Consider the following 24815-nt stretch of genomic DNA (forward strand, 5'->3'; position numbering starts at 1 on the left):
TTCGGAAAAACAAAGTTCTACTGTATTACTTTTGACACATAACCACGTTAAACACATGACCAGATTTTGGAATACACATATACTATAAAAGCCTATTATAAAGCATGAATATGAATTGATTTTGGACGAATTTATTTATTTAACAAACAAAAAGGTTTTTGTGCAAAGTTAAATAGTTATTTTGGCAATATAAATATTTATACGAACACCAGTTATGTTTGCGTTAGTATTCGGTACACATCAAAATATAACTAAACATTTTGGTACCGTTGAGTGACAAACGACGATACTAAACTCATTTGAGACTCATTCATAGAAACTTATTTAAAGGAGTGTAAAATGAGAAGTTTATAAATGTAAAAAAGTATTAATAATAAATGAGATCATTGCGCATTTTCGTTATTCAATTCTATTGAATTTATGGTTGAGTTTTTAAACACTATTATGCTAAAGGCGAATGTGTACGACGCGTGATGCGTAAATGGTTGCATCAGTTATTGTTCTGTGACGCGCAGCATATTTTGCATCTGAAAATAAAATGGAAGATCTGTTTTAAACGACAAATTTGTAGACGAAGTCATTTAAATTTTGCCGAAAAAATTCAATCTTTTTTATGGTAAAATTGCATGCTTATAAATAAAAGCAGACACTACAGATTTTATTATTATTTTTCATTCTATAAAACATGTTAAATAAGAAGAATAATATGCCTCGAGCCACTTTATTGATTTAAGAAAAAAAAGTATTATAAACCACTTTCACAAAACAATTCCTATCACCTATATTTTTATATATCCTAGTTATCACAGTTACTTATAAAAGCTAATTTATAAGATTTTTATTCAATTATACCTACGCAACGTAAAGTCCTTTGCATTTTTCAGGGTGAAAAAATTAACACCAATCCATTGGAGTGGTACTTTAAATGAGCTTGTTTTGTGAGAGAACGCGTTATTTGAATGAATTTAGTTTTTTTTTTTTATTATTAATTATTGATTTGTTTATAATTATCGTTTATTTCGTAATAAAAGTAATTTGTGATGCTCAATATCAGGTAGGGATATTATTAACTGAAGGCAGTGGTGGTCCCTGATACTAACAGAGACGCCATCCGTCAGTTTGTCATCTCTGTGAAACTCGGAATTACGATAACGGTCTCATTTCTTGACAAATAGTTAGAACTTATTTGTTCCAGAGACAACTCTTACAAAGGACCAGAAATATATTATGTAATGCCAGAACCTTGGGAATGCTGTAAGAACCTCAAGTTAAAAAGGTTGCTGACTGCTTTCCTTGGTGAAATCAGTCACGGCAAGTCTGAAAGGTCGACGATGGCTAGTAGGTGGCCAACACATTAAAATTCTTGTTTGAGCTGATATATTTTGTTCTTTAATTTTTAAAGTTTTATATTATTTTTCAAATTAAACCACATTAATATATTTTTAATAAAATGTGTTCTGTATAGTGAAATAATGTATTTTTGGACTGTTTTAGAACAGGGTTACTACCCTAATTTGAAACGTTATAGCTTTATGCATGTATGTACATATAATGAGATAAAAATTTATTCATTAATTAAATGTAAATATCATTAGACGCCTTTTACCTTAACGTGTTTTATTCTATATGTATATAATTTTAACGGAGTTTATTTAGATAAATAAATTAATCATGTAATCCAAGTAAATGAAGCAAATCAACCAAACCAGTATCCAACCACCATAATGATAGCATGTTAAGACTACACTACATAAATAATTTTGTTATTTACATAAAACCTAAAATATCTTATTAAATTGATATGATTAAAATAACAAAGAAACATTTGACCCTTTTTTGACACTTCTTGATTTTTTCCTTTCGTACCTAAGAGCGCAGCCACAGTGGCAAGCGTATTGCGGCGCCGGAAGCGGCGCGGGCCTGGTGCCCGAGCGCAGACGCCGCGCGCGATTCAAGGTCTGACCACGTGGTTTGCTGGGAAGTCAAACCAGGAGCTCAATCACAGATGGCTATCGACATGCTAAAAAACGTGCTAAGTATTTGAGCGATCACCACGAACAATCATGAACACGCTGAAGTTAAAGCGGTCGCGTTGCAAAACGAAATTCAACTTCGGTCAGTTCAAGAGGATTGGTTGAATCTCGCACACGCCTTCTTTCAATTTTTCTCGAGTGCCGTATTGCATTTAGCCGGCGGTCGGCAAGCCAAATGTTAAGAAAAGCAGTCGCCATAGTAATTGTTTGTAACTTGAAAACGAAATAACAAACCGGCACGAGATTACACGCGTGTTGACTTTTTTGATTTGACGTTTGACCACGGACTACGGATACGGAACTTATCTATCGCGTTTTGCAACGCGACCGCTTTAACTTCAGCGTGTTCATGATTGTTCGTGGTGATCGCTCAAATACTTAGCACGTTTTTTAGCATGTCGATAGCCATCTGTGATTGAGCTCCAGTTTGATCTTGACGCGTGCGACACGACGTTTCGTGCTACTCGTGTAGATTTGCAAACAAGCGGTGTTGTGTGGTACGAGTATATAAAGTACCAACTAAGAAGAAAGTCAAGTATAAAACTAGACTACATCCAAAGCTCATGTAAGGGATACAGAGCAATCTCCCGGGCTCAGGTTTTGAGTGAATTTACTGATATAAGTACGTTCCTGATTGGCCCACTACGAGTATAGAGTATCCCTACTGATCCAACACTTAAAATAAATTAAAAACTTACATAAAAGCAGAAAAATTCACTTTAAAAAATATAAAAAAATTAGCGTTCTTATAATCAACCCAAATATTTCAAATTTTGGTGGCTATTTTCAACGAGTTGTAAATAACTCACTGTTAGAAAATGGAAATCAAGTTGGGGTAGAGTGGGGTTTGAACCTCGGACCTTTGATCCGTGAGTCCGCAACACTAGTCACGGGACCACAACCCGAAATAAAGTGATTTGACTTCCCCGCAAAACCTGATTTTCATATCGCGCCCTGGCCCGCGCCGCACCGCAAACGCTCGCTACCAAGCCAGGTACTAAAAATATTATTGTTTTTAAGACCTTTAGGTCATATTTTTTTCAGCCATGTTAATAATACATCAGCTAGCGGATCAGTTAAACTGATGCCTATTTATATACATGTATTTTTTTAGTTATGTTTGAAGCACTAACATTGTGGTTATATAATAAAATAAATACAAAACAACATTGTTTTTAACTTTGGATTCAAAGTTCTCAAGGGTAAAAGTAAAATATTAAAATTATACAACTTTAAAATCTATGAAGAAATTAAAAGTGATTCGTAATAAGAAAAAACATTAATTGACCAAATAAATATTATTTTCTCTAGTCCATTTCTGTCTAGTTTTAAAGATCGTACCCATCTCACTTTATACTTTCCATCTTTAGAAGAACAACATGATAAAAAGACTCGACTTATTTGCTTCATATGTTTGATGTAATATTTTGTAATCACTTTAAAATAAATACGATATAATTTGTTGGTTAATTATATCTTGATATAGAAGCTTGTGTAGCTTTGAAAGCGGTCGGTAGGAAAAATAAAAAATAAGTAGTTAAACACAAAGTTGTTTTATATTGAATTTATTACGATGTCTATTTGCTTTTAAATGCTGGCAGTGTCTGAACTAATTTATTTATTGTTCAGTTTAGAAAATAATTTCAAGAACTGGGGTCGTGAGGAATTTTGATTGATTTGTTTTCACTGGAACAAGTATAAATGGATTTCGTACCAAGTCGTTTCCTGATGAGTCGATATACCTTCCTTTTCATGACTAATATAACGAATATAGGGATGCCTTGAAGAACATTAATGGCGTCAGCGACGTACCACAGTTCATACGGCTGGTTGAATAAGGAGGAAATAATCTCCGTGACCCATGAAACTCCCATCACAATAAAAAGCTTCATGTTCATTGCATACCTGAAAGAATATATAAACATATTTTATAAATGAGTAATGTATATTTCGCACCCCAAGAAGCGCACTGTCGTTAGTCTGAATATGTTTTTTTTCCTCTTTCTTAGGAGAACATTCGCGAATCAATACAAATTGTTTTGAACGAGATGTAACCACACACATCTGTATTCTTTGAAACAATCTGATTGGGATCCACCAAAAACGACTGTTGATTGTTATGTACCAAAAATAAGTATCGGACAATTTTTGGTAGCACATGCATGATCGTTGAATTTACCCCTGTCGTGGTATCCTGAATCTTCTCTACCCCCTAGAAAGTGATGAATATAGGGATTTTTGTTTTTTGTGTGCGTTAACCCTTTGCTTCACATATGACCACACCGATGATTAAACGTAAAATAAAAAGGAACATGTGAAATCAAACATGAAGTTTTTTATTAAAAACATTATTGCGACCTTAAGCATTACCCAAAATACTTAATTAGGTTGAATTGACCAAACCGTATTTGTTTTTTTACGTTTTTTAAACAGTTTTATTCATCATTTGAAGTTTAATCATCAGTGTAGCCATTATATGAAGCTAGGTGTCGTATTAAAAAAATAAAAATAACCAAATTATCACTCTCTAGGGGGTAGAAAAGATTCAAGATACCACCAGCGGTATAAATAAACAAAATTTAGTAAATATGGAAACGTTTTCGTCTAACTATTTTTTTTAATATTTTGCTCCATAGGGCGCGTCTACGTATTTCATTTAATTTCTTTTTTTTGCACCACAACAGGCCACAATGCCCAATTACAGTAGTGATTTACATCATGGAACACTCAGGCTTGAGAAAAATCACTTTTTTTTTGTGTTCTCACCGGGAATCGAACCCGGAACCTTCCGTGTATGAGTCAAGTGTCTTGACCACTACACTACGGAGGCCACCGATATGTCAATGATCACAGTTCATTCATTTGTATGTTCAATGTAGTAAAACATAGTCACTCACTTAGCTTTGTCCGCCATAAACCTTCGTTTACACTTGTCGCCCATACTTCCCGCCTGCATCCTGTGAATCTCTGATTTAACCTTACTACAGTGAATAGCCGTCAGGACAAACAGGACGACATTTGTGGCTATTTGAATACCGACAGGTAAAATAAACAAGATCAGTACCGGATACTTAAAGACATCTGAAAAAAAAACATTGATGCGTTAAAAGTGTTTTAAATTTCACTAAAACGATGATAAGGATGTGGGGTTCATAGTCCATCATCGAAGACACACCTGTGGTAAATATTTTCACATGAAATATAGAGTCATGAGTCAAGAAGCAAGTCAGCATTTTCTATCGAATTATATTTATTACATTCTGCGAAACACGAGATCAACGTTCTGTAGCTCAATCACAAATAACTATCGACGTTCTTAAAAACATGCTTAGTCAACGCGCGTGTAATCTCTAAGTCAACGCTCGTGTTGGTTTGTTTTTTATTTTCCTCGTAATTAAATGCAGTTTATTGGTGAAAACTCGGCACTTACTATAAAAAATAATAAAATATATTACATTTGCAAAATATTAAGGAGTATCTAATGCAAAAATGCAATGAATAGCATGATAAATAATAAACAAATAAATAAAAATACCAGTTTTGGAATATTTTCTATGTTTCCACCTACACCACGTATGAACTTCAAATATGTGATTGCGCAACAGGATTATACGTCGCGAAACGTAAATATTTTGACGTTTAATATTAGGTGTTCACGGATGTTTCATTGTAATCGCGAATACGAAAAACAACCATGGTGGGAAATTGTTATCACGTCGCTTATTAGCACATCGATAGTTATTTGTGATTGAGCTACTGCAGTACATAACAATGTCCCGACCCTGGAGATATGAAAAACAAAGGAACGTGGCCTATAAAGAGACCACAGGACGTGGTAACGCCCAGCAGTTTAGTTCAGTCAGTCCAGCCGACCCGAAGACTTTACTCGACGCAGTCACTCAATTCCAGCATGTGATTCAAGTGCAGTCTCTTTAACTCATCACCGCTGTAACACTCGCGCAACACAATTCACTATTTATTCACCATGTAAAAATTACGCATTAAACATCAACCACGTGTCTTCTCTCAATCTCTAACTGAGATAGGAGCTCCACCAACTCTCAACAATCAAAATCCTTCAAGAATAAGCGCGACACGCTTTGAAGATATTTTTTTTTCTTAGAACATTTTCAATACATTGTTTAAACATCAAACAGATATTTAAAAATTCTAACAGATGTCAGTTGGATTCATGCCAGTAAAATCAGACCATACATAATTGAAAACCTTTTGATGTCACTAGTGCTGACTTTACTTTGATTGCTGAATCCAATTCAAGTTTGTGACATGTAAATATGTAATTGTCCATGCGATGGATATATTCTAATGCTTTTATCCTTTCAGATTTTATTAATTTCATTGATTTACTAAGATAAAACATTATGACAACAACAGTAAAAGCATTCCGTCCGCATACCCGAAAACCGCTGTAAAACAAAGACTCTTTCTATCGATTTGCTCATACTAAAAAAAAATAATTTCGTTAAAAATATTGTAGATTTATTTATTTTCAATTTCAATGAGGAAGTTCAGTGGTTTTCTCATATTCTTTTATTTGTTAATAGACATTTAAACTGGTATAAAATTTATTTCTTTTTATATGTCGAATTTTCATCGCTAGGATTTTTTTAAGTATCGTTATTTTTAAATTATTCCGTCCGTGACGTCACGAATTCAAATTGGTGAGCTCTCCTGAAATTTAAAAAGGGAACCCAGAATCCGTTAAAACACGCTAAACGCGTCTATCCGGAAACCGGAAAGCTATCACAACACATAATCTTTGGCTATTCTAAACACGTGTTTGCCTGAACCTGTGACGTTTTAAAGTAGAGCCATATATTAAACATTGTTCTAATTTTCATCGCGTGTTATTTCTAATATTATTTCATTTCCTAAATCCCGTAGCACTGAACTTCTTAATTTCATAAATGGCGATTTCAATTAAATTTGGCCGTGGGTCGAATATCGTCATTCTTCCTTATTACACATAACTTGGAATTCTTTGGGATATATCTTCCGCCTTTTCTTTTCTCGGCTTTCGCCACTGTGAAGGATAAAGGTGAAGGATAAAGATGGATTGGCATGGTTAAGCTAACCGTCTTCGTGTTTATGAATATATTGTATACCATTATTTTATTACCCTTGTTTTTTTTATAAAATTATTAATTTGCACCACAACAGGCCAGAAGGCCCAATAACAGTGGTGAATTACATCACAGAATACCCAGGCTTGAGAAAAATCACATTTATTTTTTGTGGTCTCACCGGGAATCGAACCCGGAACCTTCCGTGTATGAGTCAAACGTCTTAACCACTACACCATGGAGGCTGCCATAGTTTTGTTTTTATTATTTTTTTGTTTGTCTTTGCTGCATAGTTTTGTTTTTTTTTCTTCTGTTTCTTGTATATGTTTCTTTTGTAATTGACTAAGGCCGCATGTGTAATAAATAATAATAATGAATAAATTGCAATAGCATGATCAGTAGATACAATTTTTTATTCACTTGTACAAATCTTGTTACAAAAATCTATTACCACTATGGTATTTAATATAAATATATTGAGATTATTATCGTTATTTCAAAAGATGACTTAACTCTAGCAACGCGACGCCGACGCTCTAAATACAAGTCACAGAATGATTAATATGTATCTTTTTTGGGTGATGCCGTGTAAGTTGGGTTCATCCCGAAGTCGGCAATAGACACATTCCGTGTCATTTTTGTAGTGTGTTGTGCCGACTGCGACACGGTGCAAATTACTAGTACATGAACACATATTTTTTCTACAAATTACACAGTTTACCCTGAAGATGTCTCCTGCAATGGAAGTTGAGACGTCGCGCGTCGCGTCGAAACAAAATCAACTTACACGGATTACCAAAAAAGATACATATTGAAAACAGTGACCGTGAAAATCTACCCCCCAATTTACCAAAGGGTTAATTCTATAATTTTGCAATCAACTCGGCTTATTTTAAAGTTTTAAACTGTTTCAATTTATTTCAGTCACAGTTAAAGAATTGTTAGTACTGCATGCGAATGACAATTTTGACAAAAAGGACGCTATCATACACTTTTATTTTAAATTATACAGCTCATGAAAAATGATAAAATTGTCTTCTTTGAAAGAAATTATGTGTAAGTCCGAGCTCGGAGCTACTTTTTCTCTTCAAAATCATTGAAAGTGAAACCGTATTGCTTAAAAAATTTAAATACATAAAACGAAAGAAAATTAATGCTCCCGGTTTTTTTTAATGAAATTGGAAAAGGGTACCTTATTTTATAATGAGGTTACCATATGTTTAGTCTATGTGAAAAAGCAAATAAAAATGTTACCTGAAGAAAACCAACATTTGCTTTGTCCAATATTCGCGTCCAAGTATCCAGGAGCCACGTTGTATTTGTCCAGCAAGAACGTGATTGTTGTAAGGACACAAGGTACACCCCATGCGTACAAAGAGAACAGAAAATACTTTTTTCTGTCTTTATTTTTTTGCATTCCTCGAATTGCTCGAATATTCCTAAAACAACAAAGAATTATTACAAAACTTACTTTACACTGTTAGATTACTTCCATTATAATGTTTCTAGATGTTTATTGAAATTTATGTTCATCTAATAAATTTTATTTGTAGTACTCTTGAATAATATGCATGTTTCCACTTTCTATTCTATATTATCGTATCCCAACTCAACACAAGGCTCTTGGCCTCATAGAGTTAGCGATACGTTATTATTATTTTTGTAATAATAATAATAATAATTATGGATAACTTATATAGCGCAATTTTCGTAATATAATACCTCAAGGGAGCTTTACAAATAAATTATATAAATTTAATTTTAACTTTTTAATTTAAGAAATGTACTTTTTCATATTACTTTTCCACGACATGCTAAGAATTTATTCAAATGATTTAGAGAACAAGTGGGTTTTAAGTTTCTTTCCAAATATCACTTCACTCTCACAGTTTCGGATTTCTGCTGGGAGAGCATTCCATGCCGTAGGGCCTGCGACCGCAAATGCACGTTCGCCGAATTTAGTGCGCTGTTCGCGTAGAGGTATAATAACTTTTCCTTTCGACGTAGATGTAGCTGATCTAAGCTGTAATATGCATTTTTATATTTAAAAAAATGTAGGTTTATTAGATTTCGATTTAAATATTGACTTTGTCGTCCGCGACATTAAATCATTACTGTAAACATTATCGTGATTAAATTTTTCAAATGGATAATTCAAATTTTGTTTTGGTGCGGGTGAAAAATGTAATTTTGTGAATGACATGGAATCAGAAACTTGAACGAGTGTTTTCAACTCGATGGCTACTATCAGGTAAATCCTGAAAAATAATGTCAAGTAAAGATAAGTCTGCCTTGATATGTAGTGGTAGAAGCATTAGTCTACCATTTTTGAAGTCCCGGGTTCGATTCCTAGCAGGGTCGATATCGTCGGGTTTCTGGCACAAGTTCGTAACTATAATTTAATTGGTTTTGAGATAATGAAATTTTCGAATTAAAATCTCATCCCAAATCAACGATTCAGAAAAAACCGTAAGTTGAATATTCTAAAATAATATATTTTGTATTTGTAAAATAGGTTTATTTTTTTTACTTCTTAAACAAAGATTATTTGTTGCCATTTATGAAGACATCTCTTTTAAAAAAAAAATGAATTTACTAACTTGTGACAGAAATCCGTCGATAGGAAATAATAGATATAAAGATGGTTTTTCAATGCAAAATTTCACTGTCCTTTTAATGGCACATAAAACGTTACACTAGTCATACTGCAATTGTATTATAATTGCATGCATCACTGGGTGCAGATGAGAAAATTTTTTATTAATATTTAGTTTTTTTATTGAAAAATTCTATAATTTTTCTATTTTATTTATTTTAAATTATACAAAACACGTTAGATCAAGACCCTGAATTCAACAATTGGCAATATTGCTTTAAAACATATTGTAACAATGTTTCCTGTTTACTCCAGGACTAAAATTAAAAGTACCTTAATTTAATATTTTATAATTTAGTTTACAACTATATTAATTGCAAGATTAATAATTATGAAACTAAGAATAAAACGATACTCATTTATTTTAAGTCGTCATCAATTATTGTATTAATAGTTTTATAATAATTTAAAAACCCCGATGCGAATCATAGATTCGTAAGTGTTACAACACTGTTTAAATAATGAATTGGACTAGGCATCGGCAACTTTTTTCTAGTCTAGGACAGATAGACAATTTCCCTTTGATTTAGATGCCGGAATATTTAAAAAAAACCATCCACACCTACAATACATTTACAGTTTTGTAACCTGGGGCTGAAATCCAGCCCCTGTCGACAAAAAATGGACAGATTCAAAATATTTTTGTTGGTTATTTGGTTTTAAATTTATTTTATCACCCTAATTTAAAAAAGGCCTAATGCCTAGTCCAGTGGTCAGTAAACTCATGAGTCAAAAGAGCCAAAGATCAGCAGTACAACATTTAAGAATTCTTTTGAGAGCTAAAATTATTTTTGTTTTAAAACATTTTCTCTTGAAATCCAACAAACCTTATTATGTAGCAGAAGATTTGCGTATTTACTCTCCATTTCAACCAAAAAAAATTGATTTAACGATGGTAAAGAGCTTAAGCTACTGTATAATAATTATGTTGACAATCTTGATTGCCAATGACAAAACATTCTACTTTTTGGAAATGTCTACGCACAAAGCGCTTTTGGTGAATAATGCAGGGGTAAACAAGTATCTCGTGATCAATTTTTACCTTCAAAATAGATAGAAAACCTTTTCTCACTCCGGAAGTGCATTTTGGCCCATCTGTTGAAATTGAAACAATTTTATCGAGTTTAAGATTATGTTTACATTTGAAATATCTTCGCCACGTGTTTGACCTTTCAGTGACAATAATCCTAAAAGTTATTCATTATGACCGTTGACAATGTACGCGAAACGTGAAACTGAGGCTGTGAGAGCAACACTCGAGTCGCTAAAGAGCTACATGCGGTTCGCGAGCCGCGGTTTGCCGACCACTGGCGTAGCCAATTAATCAATTTAATAACCAAATTATGATATCAAATTTATAGCCTAAAACATCAACCTAATTAATGCTTTCAAAAATCTTGTGTGATATATGAAGACTGATATGTTAATTAGTGGAAAGTAATACATATATCGTGTCATGGACGACATTAATTTAAAAGGTGATCCTTTACCTACCCTTATCTGTTGGTTAATTAACACCAATTTGTTATTGTGGAATACCTTATCACCTCTGGGTAAAAATGGAAAATGTAGCTTTTCCATAAATAGAAAACTGTTATCTCTCATTGGGGAATTGAGTGTATTTATCTTTGCACTTAATTATAGTAAAACAAAACTTCTATAAAATAATGTTTTCATTCCCATATTTACGTGAAAATTCAACTTAACTTTTCATTGACCCTACCAGGAAAAATGAGTTAAGTTGTAGTTAGTGAAAATTTGCGAGAAGCAAATCTCATCCGGAATCTGCGATACTATCACAGGATTATAGCTCGACTGTTTAAAGTTACCACCATGAAAACTGAGTATCATTAACCATTTTATCTATGTTTGAGCATTCGTAACTAATAAATTCGTCAGTCTATTGATATTTATGAATTGAGGGCATTGGAAGCAAAGATAGCAACCTACAAAAAATTTTTTTTTTGGTTATGATGTCATTCTGTAGTTAATTAACTTTATTTTTATAAAAATCATGAGTTGAGTTACAAATGTAGTTAAAAATCATACTTTTGATGGTTTGAAAATAGTGGTTGGAAGCATTTATTCATTTAATTTTTTTTGTCACATTAAATGTTTAAATCTTTTGCATAATTTATGAAAACTTAATTGGTCTTTTTATGTTAAAAAATGGTGGTTTTTAATATGTATTACTGTATGTTTTCTGAATAAAATAAAAAATAAATAAAATAACAATATCCATCAGCCATTTTATTCGACCAATGACAGGCTTGAGATTTAAATTTTCAAAATGGCCGTGCCATACAAATATTAATAAAGTTTTTGTCATTCGTGTTTCTATTAAAGTTAATTTATTAGTATCTTTAAGTTTAAGTTCAGTGAAAATAGGATTTCTAAAATGAAGACTCTCTTTGGCATTAGTGTAGCAGTTTTTGCTATTTTTCTCAAAAACACCAAAACAGGAAATTGCTACCTTTGCTTCCAATGCCCTCAATCATTGTTTAAAACGGGCCAGAGAATTCATTTTAATTTTCAAGCACATCCATACACGTACACTCATATACATACACACACTAACACCTTCTTGTACACCAACACATTCATGTACCTATTTCTATGTATACCGTTTTTTTTTAAATCTCATATACTTTATTATCTAATACGTACCGCATTTGCACACTGCACCATATGCACTGCATTTGGTAGCTATATATCATATTTTTTAAAGTTTTGAATGTATTAACATTTTTCCCTCTCCCCTTGATACAAGTTTAATTATTTTTGTTTAAACACCTAGTTTTATATATAAATATACATTTTTTTTATTTAAAACATTGTTATAAAATCCAGATGTCTTCCGATGACGCTCTATCTACCTATATGGATGTTTTTTTAACAAAAATCATCGTCAACCAACGAAACGATGCTATAGCATTTTGGGTCTATAGACCCAACATCCCTAATCTCTTTTGGCAACTCATTAATTATCTTAAATACTTTATGATACAGATTGTTTTGAGTTGCCTGGATTTTTGTTTTAGGTAGTCTGAAACCTTCACCTCCCCTCGTAGGATAGCAATGAATTTCGTTATTACGCTGAACATCACAACATATTTATTCGGGCAATAATTTATTTTTTAGTTTAAATATTAACATTAAAGTATTTCAAATTACTCTTTGGTTATTTTTTTATATTTACATATTTTTATAATATATATATAAATATATGCCTGCGTATATTAATAAATTGAGTTTTTTTGGAAATTTTTTTTTTTTTTTTTTTTCAATTGTTTTTTTATTTTAGTTGGTTTTGTAACTGCAATGTGTAGTTCTTGTTTTTATTCATTTATTTACTGAATTTACACATTGCATTTATTTTTTTATATTTAAATTTTTCCACACAGTGCCATGTTATTATAATACAATTATATTATTACAAAAAAATAATACAATTATATTATTACACAGCTTCAATTACGTTCACAACACAATATCGTGATCGTGTAATAAATCAAATTAAATAATACAGTTTTCTAAACAAGACAATAAGATGTATCGAGAATATAAATAACACGCGATTATGTTGTGAATATCGCTAGCCCAAAGCAACAGTGAGATATTTTTGTAGAACATATACTTAGATAATCGGACTTTAAGGTGTGCAAAAGGTCTGACCAAATCAAAATTATTTAGGTAGCTAATAAATATAGTATTTTCCCATGGGTTAGCTATCTAACTTCAATATTTCATCAATTGAGAATATTTATTTAATTAATTTATTAACATATCTGCATATAGGTTAAGTATTTAAAAGGTTATAAATTAATTTGTATAAAATTTCTTAATATTGTACTTTATTTACATTTTTTTTTCTCTCATGTATCTGTATATGTATAAACTTATATGTATGTGTATGTATGTGCATGTATGTGTATGTGTATGTATATATATGTACAATGTACATTGTACATGCATGTATGTATATGTGTGTGTCCATGTATGCATATGCATGTGTATGTATGTGTGTATGTTTTCATATGTAAGTTTGTTAAATATTTTTCTACCTATGTACCCATATACTTATGTTGGTACATTTCTTTATTTTTACTTATTATTGTATCTTTTAGTTTTTTTTTATGTTTTCTTTAATTTTAACTAAATTTACATGCTTATGTTTCACTGCTGCACTTGAATGTAATTTCTAATATATGTAAAAGCCCGCAGGGCGTATATTAATAATAAATAAATAAATAAATAAAAATCGGAAATTTCGGGTATATCTTTCTGTTGCATTGGGATAACGATATGGAGGTAGAGTGTTGCTTATGGAGTGATGTGTGTAAAATGTGTTATGTTCTATTATCAACTTTGAGACGTTCGTTAGAACTGAGAATCAACTAAATGAATAATAATTATAATTATTTTATTGATTCTGGCGAGATTTCGAATCATTTGCCTACCCTAGTTTCCGTAAACGCCTGAAAATACTACCACGGGAACACAACCTGTTGCATTCGTTTATAATTTAATGGTCAGTCACTCAGGGCGAATTATTACAAATGGGTAGAATTGAAAATCTTGGGGGAAGCGCATCGTAATATGGCACCTTTATAATGGCGACACTACAAAATTTGTTTTTTTTAGAAGTGTCACTTTGGTCGATATATTTCCAAAATTGATAGTTTAAGCCGACGATTTTGACTTTTGAAACATCTTATTTTTGCTGATGAATGTCGATAAATCGAATGTGATGGTTTTTGGAAAAAAATAAAGTATGGCTAAATGTGAAATCACTGTGAATGGAGTTATACTAAAACAAGTAGAGGAATTTGTGTATCTGGGAAGTATGTTCACTAGGGATGGAATGACTGAGAAAGATATTGAAAGAAGGGTGAGTGCCGGGAACAGAGTGAACGGTGCACTTAAATCGACCTTGGCAAATAAATGCTTGTCACAAGAGGCAAAATTGGCAGTTCACAACGGAGTCCTGGTCCCGTCCCTGATGTATGGGAGCGAAGTATGGACTTGGAAAAACAGGGATGAAAGTAGGCTGAATGCTGTCGAAATGCGATCTCTCAGGCGAATGTGTGGTAAAACTATGTACGATAGATGCACAAATGTTGAGATCCGTACCTTATGTAAGGCTGAGACAAGCTTTATCGACAAAATCAAGAAAGGAGCTCTGCGCTGGTTTGGACATGTAGAACGAATGGACAGCGAGAGAACGGCTAAGAATATTTACAATGCGAATGTTGATGGATGCAGAAATAGAGGAAGACCGAGAAAGACATGGCATGACCAAATCCAACAAATACTCAAAGATGGACATGTCAAAAGTCGGAATAATCGGCGCGCGTGCATGAGAAGATGTATGAATGTAGAGGAAGCGAGATCTGGATGCGAAGATAGAGTGTTGTGGCGTTCTATCCTCTCTGCCTACCCTTACGGGGAAACGGCGTGATGGTTTGTTGTTGTTGTTTATTTTTGAAAAGCTACTAATTTATTATGATCTCTATCAGATTTAATGAATCATTACTTTATTTGGTCATTCCGATAAATACGTGATTTTGTTAGGTGTCACTGTTGCAATTAAGGTGCGATTTGATAACAACTGACATGTTGACTATGTTTTAGTTCACTATCCACTAATGATTAATTTTATCTTTCACAAACAATAATTAAAACCGTCCAAACGATTATCAGAAATTATTGACCTGGAAATTCGATCAAGACAATTAATAAAAAACAGAAAATGTGAGACCACAAAAAAGTCAATAAAATATTGATTTTAAAGGCTGAAAAAAACATTCACATCTCCTTAGATTAAATGTAAAATACTAAAAAATTATCATCATCAAAACCGCATTCCACACCTAAAGTGCGTAGGGCGCTGCATTGGTCAAGCACATTCAGTGATACAGGAAGGTAAAATTATCAGTCTTACGCTTCAGGAACCAGTCCGGGGCAGTGAAAATTGCAGTGTTACAAAAAACACCTCGTAAACAAATATTTCGTGTTGACTCTCCCAGGAGTTGAACCCAGGACTTCAAATATGGTAAGCGAGCACACCAAGCACTGCACCATGGAGCGGACATTTTCATTTTCATTTTTATTTCAAATTCTGTGATATCCTGCTAGTAAAACACTATGTGATTTGAATTTGATTGTAGATCACTTTGTTGATCCAGAATAAAAAAACAAGAATTTCCCACACACATAACACCAGATTAAAAACTAAGGGTTCGCTGGTCATTCTCCGAATTACAACCGAATACAAACCTACCTAGTACATTTTAGAAAAGTCTAATTAATAAATGTATTTTATATCTATGTGAGTAAAACAAACCTGTTTTTGAAAAAATGTGTACAACCGAAAAAAAATAAGGTGGGATTACATTATAACTATTGCATTGTAACTATGCGCTGGGGGAACTATCTTGCCCATATCTCGACTATGGTTATTGAATGGACATAAATATATTGCTCTAGTGAAGTGTGGTGTGTGTGCGACGTCACACCTTAGTAATTCTGTCCATACAATATCTACAAAAGCGATAAGCACCAGATAGCTCCTTAACACACCACTCCACAATACTACACATCTTTAGTGGGCAACAAAAAATATAACAAGTTACATATTAAATATAATGAATAAACGCTGATCTGAAACATTGAAAGTAAACCTACACTTTCACAATTTGATTACCAGCCTCAAACCAAAATACTTAGGTCAATCACAAGAACGTGAATATTTCTTCAAATAATTGTGAGATGCCATTGAATTTTCAGTTAGGAGATTTTGAGATACATACTAAACTATAATTTAATTTCTCTTCATATCCGGGCGACATGTTTACAATTCTGTCTGTGAAATGCGTAAAAGCAAACTCGGGTTTGTCCAGCCATGATAATAATCAAAACCTCCGAATGCGCATGGTGCGGTGCTACGTGTTTTCTGTGCTCCTGATAAAAAAACTGGAAGCTTTTGAGATGTGGGTATTGTAACGACTATATTTCATCCTGCCCCATTTAAGCAGCGCGTAATTAAGCACTGGTCTAAATGATATTTTTGCTACGTTAAAATTCAAGCATGGCAATACCACGTCAGAATGTGCATACATAAAAAAAGCAAAAGAGCGCCCGTGAACGTAACAAAATCTAAGATGTAGTTTTTTTATATCGAGGAAGCATGGCCTTACGGCTTGTAAGTACTATGTTATTGAATTTGTAATCGTATCGTCGTTTCAATTTACCAGAACACGGAATCTAATGATGTATTTTTGTCCATAACTATAGGCTTCCTAAATACCCCATTTTATTTTTTACATATTTAAAAGATATGGTATATTACCATCCTTATAATGGATTATCATTACATCTGTCTAAATCTCGACAATTTACTTTAATTTGTATATATAAAATCTGAATTATTTAACCCGATGCCGAATCGATGACAATAAGACCGGTCAAAGTTTTATTCAGAGGAATGACGCGGACAGCTATGGCTTACGCTAAGATGTTGGCCGGATTAACCTTTCAAAACTGGAACCTTTCACATTATACTCCGGTATTTGAAACAAAAAAACTTTGAATGTCTACAAAGAAGATTTTAAAGAATTTAACGTGGTGTCAAGGATCAAATATTTAATATTCATTTTCATTTCCATTTAATTTCTAAATAATTTGCAATTTGGCCTTTTAGATTTTATATTTAGCTAGGTAAACGCACAAAACTGTATAATTTTTGCTTGTAAAAATAAAATTGTAATTTCGAGAAAATGCCTTTGTTTTTTTGCAATTACCAGGTCTACATATTTTAATTAGCAATACAGTGATTATTGAGGCTCCGAGATTATTTAAATTTTGAATCCTATTTTTTATCTTGATTCTTCACACATCTTGCGGGAAGGTCGGACATAATAATTGTCCACATTTTGGAGAGATTCTCATTTTTACTGGTTGAGTGACACGTATGTGAATAACGTATATTTTGTGATGGATTTGATCTGCATTCATTTGTTCGGTTTACTTTTTGCATTGTCTCACAACAATGCACAGAGCATAGATGTCAACCAATAAAGGCACCATTCAATTTTTCAATATAATTATGTTTCAATTTTTTGTAAATCTTTGAAATCTGTCGATGCATTGAATGTTGACATTCTTTTATTTTAAAAAAATGACATTTTTCTCACTCCTCACAAAAGGACGTTATAGAGAATGATTTTTTAAATTCGATGGGTAGATACTAGATAGAGTCCGAAATGAAGACGAGATGAGTAGAATGTATTAAGAAAAATATCTAACAAACGGTTGAAGTCTAAAAGGTGCAGTATTTCGGACATATATGAGACATCCAGAGAAATATGAGATCTTACATCTCATTGTACAAAGCGAAATTGCGAGCAGAAGGGGGCTTGGGAGGAGAAGATCTGATTGGCTGAAGAACTCGCAGCATTAGTTTGCCAAGGCAGAGGTATGCCAAGTAAATATAGTACTGATGGCCAATATTATCGCAGACGTCCAATAGCGGACATGCACCCAAAGAAGAACTCGAATAAATTTCTTAAAATAGGAAATCGCGCCTAAGGTCTCAGGTTTAATTCCTAGCAAGGTCAAAGTAAATTTTGCTGTAATATATTTTTTTTACTACAATAGTTCCTGGACTGGCGCCTGGAGCCTAACGCTGATCAATTTTACCATCATTATTTACAATCCAAATTATTATCCACTGGATTGGACTTTTAGTACAGTGTAGTATGTACCATTGATGTGGATAAATGAATTATGACTATGAAATAACCATCGCATCAGTACAAGCAATAGTTAACCTAAAAAATTTAAGCCGTAAATTACGAGTATTTTATATGCAAAGCATTGCCGTTTGGATGAACGTTGGTCTTATCGCGTCTACTAATTAAGAGTTCTAAGTAAACAGTACATTTTTTTGCTGAAATTCGATGAACAGAATATCACCCGCATTAATTAACACATCAATCACAAATTATCTAAGACAAACAAAACGAAGTTGTGACAGAAATATGAGAAGGCGGTTCTTCAAAATGGGCGCGTGGATAAATTTACAGAAGGCCAAGTAAACAAATTTATGTATAATTAAGGGACTTAAGGGTACAAATATAAAATAATAAAACGTGCTTTTAAGTTATTACTAGCTAGGTATATATTTTACCGATCGAGTCAAAATAAACTTTTATTGGTTTTAAAAAAATATATATTGTCGTGTTATTTTGAAGACGTTGCTAATTTAAACTTAGATAGTGGGTAATAATTGTGAAATTTCACGCCGCTACAACTCAGTTAGTGTATTTTATCTTTATATATATAATTCCTGTGTACGTGTGATGTCACTGAACTACTCCTAAACAGTTTAACCAATTTACGTGCGGTTTTCAGAGAAATATAGATCTTTGCGCTGTGCGTGTTCGTATATATTAAAATCTTCAATCTAACAAGTTAAAAAGAAGTAAGGAGCATAAACGTTTTATTCATCGATTTACCAGGGTTGGATTCGAGGAGAATGCATTTACAAAAAAATGTAAAGATGTTGGTTTTTTGTGTATAAAAAAGTTTGTTTTTGAATGTTTATAAACAGTATTTGTTTTTTGTGGATCTCAATCAGATTGTTTCCTTAAATTCTTTATGATTTCTATTCATTAATTTCTTTTTACTGAATTTTTGGTAAAACTAAAATAATATTAAATTCAATACATTTTTAAAAATCGTCGATCTACATAAGTATACCCCTCTGTTGGTTTGAAGACCGGAGTTCGACTTTAAAAAAAATATTTATTTTATGTTTTGGAATTCAACCATAAACAAGTAGAATGAGCATATTTTTTTACCTTTGGAAAGTGCAACATATGTAGTACGAGGAAAGGCCAAGATAAATTTGTATCGAAAATAGCAAAGTAAGATAGAAATTCTATCTAGAATGACGTGTCTAATTTTCACGTCTCTATGACATATCGTTTTGGAGGAGTTCACGTGACGGACAAAGAAACAAACTCTTTATAATATATTTAATTTTTCAATATCGATATTAAGAATTTACTTTATTTTGAGAAATAAAACAGTGTGTAAAACGGGTTAACATGTGTACCTATAAATTTAACGAATTTTATTTTTTTAAATTTAGATTGATAACAATTTATCTAAGAAAACGCCTTTAAGCGGAGAAATTCGTTTCGTGAAGAAGCTTGCCTTTTTTGCGACAAACTTTACGTTTATTTGCTGTTGAAAAAATACCTACGTTACATTTACGGGGACTTGACTCTGTACACGTGAGAACTACGAACTGACTGCGTGATATCACGTGACCGGCCCATTTTACACCATGTCGAAAATCTACAAGGCATGATATAATAACATAGAGTGCATTCATGCATTTATTGTATTGTATTATTTTATTTTTTTTATTTGATGCCAGGCAGACGCAATAATCAGTACACCACGAGGCTGACTCATCTCTACTCGATTCACTTTTGAAGGATTTTTACCTAAATAAATTTTACCTAAGTACATACGAAAGAATATAATAAATGTCAATTCATCTTAATTTTACCGTGCCGTTTGGATTTGGACGATACGTGTGAAATGAGCTATTCTCTGACGGATGTCACGCGGCTGGTTTGTTTACTTGGAAAATCTAGTAATAATTAACACAGTTATAGTGCCTATTAAAAATTAAATGGATATACCTACACATGAAAATTATTATGGAAACAAAAATGAATTTTCCAGCTTCATTGACTATAATCAAATATAATATCGTGGGTTTACTACCAAAAGTTGTTAGGTCCATAAAACATGTTTTGCAGTTAAAGCAATTTTAAAGTTTGACATTCTGACAGAAAAAAATGGTTGATAATATTACAATGTTTTGGCAGTAAAGATACATGCCAATTTTGGCTTGTTCATTGCCTTAGTTAATATTGTTAATGTTTTTACAAACTTCTTCCTGCTTGATAATAGAAAAAACTGGATGATATTTTCTTTAAAAAAATATAAGCTTTAAACTGCTTTACTGAGATCAAAGGAGCTAGAAACTTTTTCCAGGCATAAATATTCACATAAATACATACAATTCCTCGCTAACTCCGTATCCCTAAAATGTGAACTTACCAACTTTTGGCAGTAGCCCCACGATATCCAATATTAAAATATACAGTAGCGAAAAAAACTATTTAAAAAACAAAAAAAAATATTGACAAAAATCTGTGGGATTTATTGGACCTGAATAAATTTCATGTTTTTACTCCGCAATACCACACTCTCGTAATTCAACAACAATATAGTTTCTTCAATAAATTGCGATGAAAAGGTTCATTTTGTAAGTGTGCAATGGTTCAAAAAAATTACAATATCAATCCGTCTTTTGCAGTACACATCGATGAACGATTTCATTGACTTTTGCCCAGTTTTATTACTATACGTAATCTTCGTGTTTGCGAAAAAACTATTTTGTTTATGGGTTGTAATATTGTTTTATCATAGTGGTATCTGTAGTCTAGTTGAAAAATATAATATGACTATGAAGCTCTAACCCAAATACTTAATTTTCTACTTTAAATAATTGAATTACGTATTCATTCATATTGTTTTTATAAACTTCCATATTGTGTTCTATGGAGTATTGGTGGTATCTTTTCAACAGATTTTCCTCAACAACATGTTTTACGGAACTTTCAAAACAGTGACTAACCAGATGACGCCATTCGGTAATAGTTACCAGTAATTTCATAATGGATCTGTAATCTAAGCACATCAAATGAGAAGGTACTTGAATGTGTCCTGTACTTACATGGGCATCGATCATCAAACACAAAGATAAAATTAACAACGGCGTACTTAATCAAGTGAAATGAATGTTATCACCTACATTATGGCGGGTACACGCGATCGGGATTTATCAATCAATTTTTGTTTAAATGATGCAATCCATGATTTCGCCAGTTTTTTTTTTGGTGTGGGTAGTTGGTGCATAAATATATTTACTCAACATTGCTTTTCGTTTTTCGCCAATGTTTTATTAAATTAAATTACGACTACGTAATTTACAGTTTTTTTTTACCGTTGTTGATGACTAAAATAAAATAAAATAAAATCATAAATTGTTTTTTATTTGAATTAAAGTTAAAGATGATAGAATTTAAGTATGTACTAAAATAATGAGAATAATAAATTACAGTAAGAATCTTTGACTGCAAAAATACTGTTAAACCACGTTAACAGCGATGTTAACCTTGGTTAAGACGCTTGCCTCACACACAAGGGTCTCGGGTTCAATACCTGGATGTTCAAAATTATCAAATGTAAATTTTCTGAATTTTAAGGGTATTCTGTAATAAGTCTCTTCGACAACACTTGTAAACTCATCTTATTGTTTTGATTTGTAGGTATAGATATTTAAGATAGAAATCTGTCACCAACAATGAATAATAAAATAACCATATATTTATTTGTTTAAACACCCAGTACAAAAAAATATACAGTTTTTAAATATTTAAGATAATTTCTTAGAGTATATACAATACTATAAGGGTAATTTATTTCTTCCTACCACCCAAACCATGTTATTTGAACAAATTCATGCATAGTTAATATGAACATATTGCATAATAGATTCGTTTTAATATAATTTTTGTTCCAAATAAATACAATAATTTGAAAATAAAAGCAATTAATATAAGTAAAAATCTACACTATACTATGAGATGAAGGATTTGGGGTAAAAGTGGAAAGAAATGAGGAGATGCTTTGAATAACACATTAATATTTGAGACCGATTATACAATCAAGCTGATAATTTAACCCACGAAACGTTAAGGAGTACTTTCAAAAGTTAAGGTATTAATTTATGTTAGGCCAATATAATAACTATGTAAATATATTGTTTAAATCTTGAAAATATGTAATATTAAACAAGATACAAACTAAACACTGACAAAGTGAAATCTTTTTAAAAACAATAAATATTTTCCACTGGTATCAAATTGAGGATTTTTTTACAGCAAAACTTTTTAAAAAGGGGGCATTATTTAGCTTCCAATATTCAAATTTAAAACTACGAATATGTTCTAATATGAAAAATTGCTTGAAAATAAAATAAAATACTATGCCTCCACGCTTATGTAGTTAATTATTGATCTACCTCCGTTGTTTTGAAAAAAAAAATGCTTTATTATTTTAAAAGGTGTCAATTAGGTGAAATTATCACCTTAACTTTGTTAACTCATCATTATTTGTAAGCACGTATATTGATTATCAAGAAGTACTACTTAAATACATGGACAATAAAGTACAACATAATTCAAACAATGTTTAAAATAATTTGGGAAAAAATTAATAAAAATTTAATTTAACTAAAAAATACAAAAACTTTTTTATGCTTATTCGTATAGAAGAGGTCAAATAGCAGAACGATTTTATTATTATTTTAGGGGAAACATATTAAGTAAGGTAATTTTTTGTAATTGTCTAAAACAAGACTAGTTGTAATATTAAACTTTGACGCCCTCGTCATTTGTTTTTTGATTGTCGTTATTTTATAGTGGTTTCTGGCACAAATTTTACGTTATTATTTAAACATTGGTACGTGTTTTTTTTATATTTTTACGAATAAAATATTCGTAAATATTTTATACACCATATACAATATATACATGTCTATATTTTATATAATTTCTATTCCATATACAATAATGTACACAGTAAATATTTTTAAAATATGTTAAATATAATTGTTTTAAGTATAGCACGCGCCTCACCAGTTGAATGTTAAATTATTACGTTAATGATTTCGCACCATAATGCTAGGTGTCAACCTTAGAGTATATACATCTATTACTCTAAGGTGTCAACACATACAACAAGATGTTTATTTTGCATTTATTGTGTAAAAAAAGGTGGGCGTGCCAGTCAACATAACAGAATTCTAATTTAGTCATTATAATCCAAATGGGGAAATGGAAGTGTGAATTAAACACATATTACTTGTAAATATGTTTCATTGAATTATTTTATCAGTTGTACATTTAATTATCTAAAATCATGAACATTTCCGGGCGGCGAGGATTGTTTGAAAAATATATTGAATGTGTTGTAGTTTTCAAATTATGGTACATTAGGATTTTATCATTACTTATGTAAATAAATTCTATCACCTTTACTCGATTCCTTAGATCGGCTACAGTTATCATTTTACAACACTATTTTCTTTATTGTTAATTTTCTCTTTGTCTACATCGTTAACCAAACATCAAAAAGATTACTTTGTTGGATCACTAATTACTGGGTAATATTATCAGTCAATTAATGATCTTCAAAATCTTTCCGCCTTGAAATGCGAAATTGAGATTTTACAGTTATATCTTGTGTAAATCATAGATATTTGTTATGTAGAGCGAATGGACAGTGAAATAACGGATAAAAATATTTACCATAAGAGTATTGATGGATGCAAAAAACAAGAAGATCGAGAAAGACATGGCATGACCATTGCAACAAATGCTTGAACATTAAATCAAAGGTCAGAATAATTTGCACGTGTGCATAGGAAGATATATGAATGTAGAGGAATCTGTGTCTGTTTGCAAAGACATAGTGGCGTTCATCCTTTATACCTACCCCTAAGCGATGATGCTTTATTTAATTGATCGTTCAATATAACCAACCTAAATGGATAACACGCTACTTATAAGAAAGTAAATATTAATCCCTATTATTGAAAAATGATAAATATTTCACTTTTTAGGCATATTGAGTTACATATTTCACAGGATTAATCTCGATGAGATTTACAATCTGTTGAATTAAGTTTGTCTTCGATTAATGGGGTAAGAGAATCTTAGTCGTGACACTTTATAATATGTCTTTATTTCAATTCCCAAAGATGACATATCTTATTTTGCCAATTATAACTTTATTTCTAAAGATAATATGTCTCAACTTAAAAGATGGCTCAATATAGTATGTCAGGGAAGTTAGGAAAAAAAATGAAATTTTTATTTAAATTACATTTTA

At 31.8% G+C, this 24815-nt stretch overlaps 1 protein-coding gene across 1 annotated transcript in view; it reads right to left on the reverse strand.

Annotated features, from left to right (window-relative positions):
- LOC148277557 (G protein-coupled receptor Mth2-like) overlaps positions 1-24815 on the reverse strand; it is a 64995-nt gene that overhangs the window by 2497 nt on the left and 37683 nt on the right. Inside the window, exons 5-7 of the mRNA XM_088232725.1 lie at positions 8372-8556; positions 4931-5114; positions 3748-3938 (exon numbers count right to left, since the gene is read on the reverse strand). Coding sequence (XP_088088851.1) covers positions 3748-3938; positions 4931-5114; positions 8372-8556 — 560 coding nt within the window. The remainder of the gene's footprint in view (positions 1-3747; positions 3939-4930; positions 5115-8371; positions 8557-24815) is intronic.

This window comes from Micrasema longulum, unplaced genomic scaffold, assembly GCF_059751315.1.
Source record: "Micrasema longulum isolate JH-2025_06_02 unplaced genomic scaffold, ASM5975131v1 h1tg001012l, whole genome shotgun sequence".
NCBI classification, from domain to species: domain Eukaryota; kingdom Metazoa; phylum Arthropoda; class Insecta; order Trichoptera; family Brachycentridae; genus Micrasema; species Micrasema longulum.